Source organism: Mirounga leonina, unplaced genomic scaffold (genome assembly GCF_011800145.1).
Source record: "Mirounga leonina isolate KUSES-001 unplaced genomic scaffold, KU_Mleo_1.0 Mir_170, whole genome shotgun sequence".
Classification (NCBI taxonomy): domain Eukaryota; kingdom Metazoa; phylum Chordata; class Mammalia; order Carnivora; family Phocidae; genus Mirounga; species Mirounga leonina.
Window position 1 is genome coordinate 1935229 of NW_023270433.1, and position 7400 is coordinate 1942628.

A 7400-nucleotide genomic window follows, 5' to 3' on the forward strand; every position below is an offset into this window, starting at 1 on the left:
GTGTGTCTGCGTGCTCACGTGCACGCGTGTGCATGGAGGTGCGTCTGTGTGTTCACAGGCATCTGTGCGTGTGTCTGCACGTGTGCATGTGCATCTATGCATCTGTCTGTGTGCACGTATGCGTGTCTGTGCACACATGTGTATCTGTATGTGCAGAGGCTGTATACATACGTGTGTATATGCATCTGTGTGCATGCATGTGTGTCTGTATACGCGTGTGCGTGCACGTGTGTGTGTATCTGTGTGAGAGCGTGTGTGTGTGTACTTGCGCATGTGGGGAGAGGCTCCAGAACATTCCTGCGGCTACACATTTCTTACTTTGAAGTCTGGGTGATTCTACCTTCTCCAGGCCCAGAACCTTCTTTGAACACTTGATCCTTGGGCCTCCTTCCCCTTTCTGGGGGAGTGTCCACCCATGTGGTCACAACCAGCTCAGAGCTTCCTTCTCTGGGAGGTCTTCCCTCTGCTCCTGAGGAGGGCCAGCGTTCTGTGTGTCCCCTTTCGTGGCTCCTCACATGCCAATGACCCCTCCATCACTGTTATGTGGCAGGAAGAGGGTTTTGCTGCTGTGGAATCTGCCCTGCGTGTGCACTGCCCACGTCGGATGCTTCCTGTCACTGGTACTAACAACGCTGCGTGTGATGCCCTTCGCGTCCATCAAGGACCAGCACCTGTCTGCGTGTGCGGATCCTGGCAGAGAGACGTGAATGGATGAGGGCCAGTCAGCAACCCCCGCCCCCCGAGGGGAGCCGTTCCTGCCCATCCAGGTGGGCCCAGTGTGCGCACAGTCCTGTAAGAGGATGCGGGAGGCAGACGTGAGGATGCGGGGACAGCAGCGGGGCTGCATGATGAGGACTCCCCTGGACACGGCTGGCCTAGCTGATGGAGGAAGGGCTGTGAGCCAGGGGACGCGGCGGGCGGCCCCGGGATGTGAGTCCCCAGAGGGAGCTGGTATGAATGGTCTGCTGGGATCAATGCTTTCAGCAGCATGCTTGGCTCGTGCAGGGGGTGGGCCCTGCTGTGCACCAGACAAGGAGGCGAGGGAGGCCCGCCATGGCGTGGGCAGAAGTCGGGAGGCCCACCACGGCATGGGGGGCCTCAGAAACAGAACAGCGCGCTAAGTGAGAGAAGCCAGACACAGGAGGTGCCCAGGGCATGATTCCTCACCTATGAACGTCAGGAACTGGCAAATCGGCAGGCAGAGCGCAGATCGGGGCTGGGGGAAGAGGGATGGGGTCTCCTTTGGGGGGATGAACACATTTCATGACCAGAGAGAGGTGGTGCCTGCACAACATTGTGAACGGTCCAGGTGCCACTGAATTGTTCACTTTAAATGGTTCATTTTCTGTTACGTGAGTTTCACCTCAACAAAAGATTGAGAAGAGAATCCGGATTGTCTGGCTGGACTCGAGAGATGGAGCTCACGGCAGCAATGGAGAATTTTCCAGAGCACGGACGTCAGTGCTCAGGCTGGGCGTAAGTGGCGGACTCTGCTCTGACCAGTCCTTGCAGAGGTCAAGCAGAAGCGGCCCCAGCGTGCAGAGTGTCTGCTGGGGGCTGGGGGGCAGGTTTTTCTGGGCCTCCATGAGATGTGGATTCTGTGAAGACCCCGCTGGTTCCCGCCCCATCTGGCCAGTGACTGTCCTCCCTGGGACTCCAGGACCTCCTGGGTCCAGGCCTCCCCGCAAGCCGCTGTCCAGCACAGAGCCGACATCTGGACAGCCTTCATGCAGGGCTGGGGTCATCGAGAAGAGACTGTCCCGGGGCAGGGCCTGGGCTGTGATTTTCAGACAGGAAGGCGACTCTACCAGGGTCTCTGCTGCCTCCCCACTGTGGAGCTGGACCCCGAAAACAGGCCCTGTAGAAGCCCAGGAAGACCCCCGTCTGGCTCTGCCTGCTCACCCTCCAGCTGGAGGGAGGCCTCCTGGGGCAGATCTGCCTAGGATTGTCACCTGTCTGATCCTAGCACCCCCATCCTGAGTCTCAGCCCCAGACCATTAGGATCCTGAGCCCCGGCTCCGGCTGCCTGGAGCCCCTTCTCTGGCTATGTGAGAAGGGACCAGCTACTTAGGGGCAGGTCAGCACCAGGTAGACAAATGGTGCAAGGCCCTGGCATCCCAGGACAGGGCACCATGGATGGGGTGGCCTCCGTGGGGCCTCCCCTGGGGGGTACCCGGCTGGATGGCCTCACGCCTTTGCAGGTAAGTGGGGCGAAGAGCGTTGTCCTTACTGAAAACCAGACATGCAATGCCAAGGCTGGTGAGGCCAGGTCCTCAGGCACCGCCCCCCCTCGCCCCCCGGGCCGGCAGGGGTCTTGCTCTGCAGCAGAGACCCCCTGCCCGGTGTTTCCTGCCTTTGGGGCCAGCTGTGTCTGGGAAAGGCCCAGGCACACCCGTGACCTGGGAGGCCACACTGACCCTACGTGGAGGGAGCTCCCTGTACCTCCTGCCTGCAGCGGGGCTGGCCCTGCTCACCCCTCCCACCACAGGGGACACCCCTGCTGGCTGTGGGTCAGGCTACTCACTGCAGTGCTGTAGGGTGATTTCGGGAAACTGCAGTGTTCCCACCAGAATATGGAAGCAAGGTCCTCTGGCAGTGGCCCCTGCCCAGGCGTGGAGGGAGGGGGCAGGAGCCGAGATGCACCCCAGCTGGGGTCCCAGCGTCCTGCTGCCCCCCTCCTGGAGGTCCCGGGAAGCCTGGCCTCCTGCCTGCACCCCTACTCCTGCCAGGCTTGCAGCCAGCAGGGAGCTGGGAGCCCAGGTGGTCCCCACCTGTATGTGTCCCCACCTCTGGTCTGAACCTACCATCCACAAACCCCTCTCCCCCAAACACAGGACCACCCAGAACCTGAGCTTCATGGGCCTCAGTCCCGCAGAAATCCCCCCACAGGACCCCGGGCAGAGTCGCAGGAGCCCCCCCACCGCACCCTCAAGCCCATTGGACTGCCAGGACATCAGTGGGGCCTCACATCTTTCCTGCCCTGGCCTGCCCACCCGAGGGACCCCACAGACAGGCAGACTCACCAGGGACTGCAGAAACCCTTTATGTGGAAATAGGAGAGGGGTGGAGGCCCGGGGGTGGGGGAGCGGGGGTGGCAGGAGGGGCGGAGCGGGCCCGGGCCCTCGGGGCGGGGGTTCCTCCCACGTCCTGCAGGACGGAGGGTCTTGGGGCTGCTGCCCTGGGGCTGCCGTGGATGTGCCTCCTGCCCTGGGAAGGAGGGGGTGTCAGTGAGGCCAAGGGGGCCTGGGGGGCTGCAGCATGGGGTGCCGGTGCGGGCTCGACGGGGGCTCCAGCCCTTGGACCTGAGCAATCAGAAGGGGTAGGTTCCCCCAAGGCTCCCTACCGGGGTGAGAGCGTGTGACAAGGTGACTTCCATCGGGGTGGGGGGCGGAGGAGGCGCAGGGATGCAGTTCTCGATTCTGGCTCTGCCCGCAGCTGGGCAGGGTCCCCGAAACTCCAGTTTCCAAAAGGACACACAGCCAGTGAGGGACCCAGGAGATCTGAAGTATGGTCGCCATATTTCTGAATCTTTTAAGCAACTCATTGGGTAAACAGAGTCACAATGACCATCTCGGGGCGAGGACAGATTTCACACACTGGGGCCTATCGGGAGGTCCGTTGCCCCCTTGCACACCAGCCCATGGCGTGCTCACTCAGAAAGGGTTTTCTAGCTGCCCAGGGGCTGCTCTAGGAGACCGAATCTGCTGGTGATGCTCCCAGTGCTGGGGTGGCTGTCCCTGCCTGGCCCAGGTGGGACCCGGGGTGGGGGGCAGACCCCATGGCCTCTTGACATCCCACTAACTCCAAGGTGATTTTCTCACGTGTCCTCTGCAACTGTCCACTTACCCTAATCTCCTCTTGGAGAGCATGCTTCTGTGGGAAAAAGGAAACACATGATTCAGGAGATCCCAGGGAATCAGTCATGGCCCCAGGGCCCTCACTGGTCAATGTTTCAGCTAGCCCCGGAAAGAGCAAAGCCCAAATCAGATGCAGTGTGTTCTCCTAAAATGTCACTGTGCTGGCAGTTCCACTGGGGGGGGGGGGGGCAACTGGGCAGGGCCGGGCAAAAGCATCCTTTCTACCCGTCTGTGTGGGTTCCAAGATCTTCTGGTCGAATCCCTTGGCTCTTGTGAACTCCTGAAAATTCTCCAAGGCCTCCTGGTTCTTCTCGGGGTCCCTTCCTGTCGGGGAAACCAGGAGACCCAAGGCTGAGGGGTATGACCGGGAGGCCTCTCTACCCCAGCCTGGGCGGAAGCCCGTGCACCCGCCTGGGGGCTGGACCACAGGGCCCTGGGCTGGGAGGAGAGGCGCTGGGAAGGCAGGCCAGGCAGCTGTGGGCATCTAGAGGGAGCCCATGCGGCAGACCCAGGAGGAACACACCTGGGCACCTCCGGGGAGTGAGGAGCAGCTGCGGGACCAACCCCGCCACAGAGGCATTCCCTTCCCAGGGGACTCCAGGGAGGAGTGGAGCTGCCCCCGGGGTGCAGCGTGGCCAGCTCCCTGACATTTGAGTCCCTGCACCCACAGTAGCCCTCTGCTCTTGCTGGGTTTCCACCGCAGGGACCTGGGCTGGGCACCCCGATCCGAACCCTGGGAATGCGTGCTTCCCATCAGGAAAAGCAGCCAGAAGGAGGCTGCCACCTGGAGAAGGACGGAGGGGAGGGAGAGGGTCTGCAGGCGCTGGGACGTGACCCTCACCCACGAGCTTTGCCATTCGGACGTGCTTCCCCTGGAACTCGCCGTCACAGTAAAGAATGTAGCAGTCCTTCACGGGCGACGGCCTTGTGTACATCACCCACTTGCCATTATCTGGGGGAGGGCGCAGCACACGTCCTGGAAAAGCCACGTGATTCTCCAGAAAGAACCCGCGCTCCCCCAGATCCAGCTTGGCAGACCGCCCAGCCTCCGCGCACTCCCAGGCTCCCCACACAGGCCAGCTCCCCCTGGGGACAACTGTGTCCCACCTAGTACTTGGGGTCTGGTGTTTGTATCTGCAGGGCAATTTGGCTCACGAGAGGAGACAGTAGGATTAAGGGGTCAGACTCCTCAGGCCGCAGCCCATCCTCTCCCAGTGTGTGGGGGCCTCGGCTCGGCTCGTGCTCCAGGACTCACAGGCCGTGTATTTGCCGGGCTTGGAGGTTTTCTTCAGGACCACTTTCATGTCCTGGCACTGACCGTTTATCCTGGAACACAGTAGCCACTTGGTGACGGCCCTCGCTGCGCCCCTCCCACCTCGAGCTGCCTCAGGGCAACGGCCCGTGCTGCCCTGGGTCTGAGACTGGGTCGCTGGCATCTCCCACCCCAAGTCCCGGCTGGAGCCTCAGTGCCACGTGGGACAGCTCCCCGGGGCTCCCCCAGGGGAGGGGAGGCGCTGTCGCACCCCCAATCAGCCAGCCCTGCTCCCCCAGGGCCTCTCCCCTTCTCTGTGCCCCCGCCAGTGAGGCACCCTCTCTGGCACTGTCCCCCAAAGCCGCCCAGTGCTGAGTGTGAGGAGGGGGCTGCCAAGGACACCGGCGTGTTCTGCTTGTCCCACCCAGACGTAGGCTCTCCGGTATGTGTGTGTGTGTGTGGGGGGGGGTGCTGCTGGGGGCGGTCACGGGCCACTGGGCCGCTGACACTCACAGCATGGTGATCTTGACTTCCAGGTTGCCCCCCTCCAGGGCTGTGAGGGTCATGGGAGTCACTGACTCTGGCTTATTCTCAGGCATCTCCAGGTCTGCAGTCATGGCCTTCAGATACCATTTCCCTGACACCTGGAGAAGAAGGTTTCCTTTCCTCAGGGCTCAGGCTGACCCCCTCCAGAGTCCCCTTCCTGCTCTGCAGCCCCAGGCTCTCCTCCACCCCCAGGGCTGGAGGCACGAGCATTTCCCAGCCCACCACCCTCCCCAGCAAATGCCCAGCTCCCTTGCCAGACCCGCCGGCGGCCAGCCCCTGCAGGCCCCTTGCTCCCAGGGCCCTCTGCCCCTGGGGCTCATTTGGCATAGACCCCTTTTGCTCTGTCCACTCCCTCAGGGATAGGGGTTGGTGGCTTACCCTAAAACATCTCCCCTCTCCCCGAGCCCCCTCCAGCCCACCCTGCCCGATCTGAGCCTCACATCTGCGGGGTCCTTTTCTGAGGCAGGGGGATCTTGGGCCTGTAGGATAGCAATGAGGTTGAGGCTGATGGTCAGGAGCAGGGTCTTCATCTCTAGGGGTCTGTGCTCACGGCTGCCAGCAGGTCGCTCGCTGGGGCTCAGACAGGCTGTGCCTGCCCTTCACATAGACACCCTTTATACCGCTCAGCCCAGGGCCCCCAGGAGACTCGGCACAGACAATTGACCACTCCCTTCCCAGCCATAAACCGTGGCCAATTCTGCAGTGGAGTGATAAAATGTCATTATTGTTGGACCAAACAACTCTTGTTAACCACCACGGATCATCGGAGAAGGGCCACTGGCCGTAGGAGCAGAGTTGCTGATATTATCCTGGAGGGAAGCGAGCCTGAGTGCAGGGGGTGGAGGCGTTCTGTGAGGGACACCGCCGAGGGGACCCGCAAAGTGCCATGGGCTTCCCCTCTGTCCCCTCCGACTGGGCAGACTTGCTGCTGCCAGAGAGGGAATGCCGGGTGGACCAGAGGGCTGTGGGCTTGGTCTCACTGACCCTTCTGGATCCCTGGGCAGGCTACCTAACCTTGAACTCAGCATCGAAAAAGAGGGACCTCCCGTGTGAACACGACGATGTGTGTATTTAGAGGGCTCATCTACACTCCTGCCGAGACGTGTAAGTGGGCACTTTGACCTACCCTCTGTGCTGCATGTACAAAGCAGTGATAGATCAGGAGTAGAAGGGGAAGCCAGGACAGGCAGGTGGAAATGGGAATGCATGTAATTCGCACACACACACGCACAGACACACACATGCGCACATGACATCACACGCACACACGTGTGTATGTGCATACATGACATCGGGATGGGAGGGAAGCACATGCTAGGGCCTGGGGTGGAGGGACGTGGGAGAGCGTAGGTGCAGCCTACAGAGCAGAGGGAGACCAGCCGCCTCCGATCTGACGACGTCATCTCTGATTCCCTGCACATCACAGCGGAACAGGGCAGACCAAACACGATTTTTTTAAAAGATTTATTTATTTATTTGAGAGAGAGAGAGAGAGAGCACAGGCAGGGGGAGAGGGAGAAGAAGGCTTCCCGCGGAGCGGGGAGCCCGACGCGGGGCTCGATCCCAGGACCCCGGGATCATGACCTGAGCCGAAAGCAGACGCTTAATGACTGAGCCACCCAGGCACCTGGACCAAACACAATTTAAGTAAAAAGCATTATATAGGGATGAAAAGGGAACCAATATAAAAACAGTGTAAGGAGCGGCCTATCAAGAAGATACAATAGTGATGAATTTGGAGGCAA

The 7400-nt window shown here is 61.1% G+C and overlaps 1 protein-coding gene across 1 annotated transcript; it reads right to left on the reverse strand.

Annotated features, from left to right (window-relative positions):
- Positions 1 to 4010: 4010 nt before the first annotated feature.
- Positions 4011 to 6185, reverse strand: LOC118018098 (major allergen Can f 1-like). Its single transcript, XM_035016571.1, has 6 exons — positions 6096 to 6185; positions 5623 to 5753; positions 5113 to 5183; positions 4699 to 4809; positions 4083 to 4181; positions 4011 to 4030 (listed from the first exon to the last, which is right to left on the reverse strand). The coding sequence occupies exons 1-6, from the start codon at positions 6183 to 6185 to the stop codon at positions 4011 to 4013; spliced, it is 522 nt and encodes a 173-aa protein (XP_034872462.1).
- Positions 6186 to 7400: the final 1215 nt, after the last annotated feature.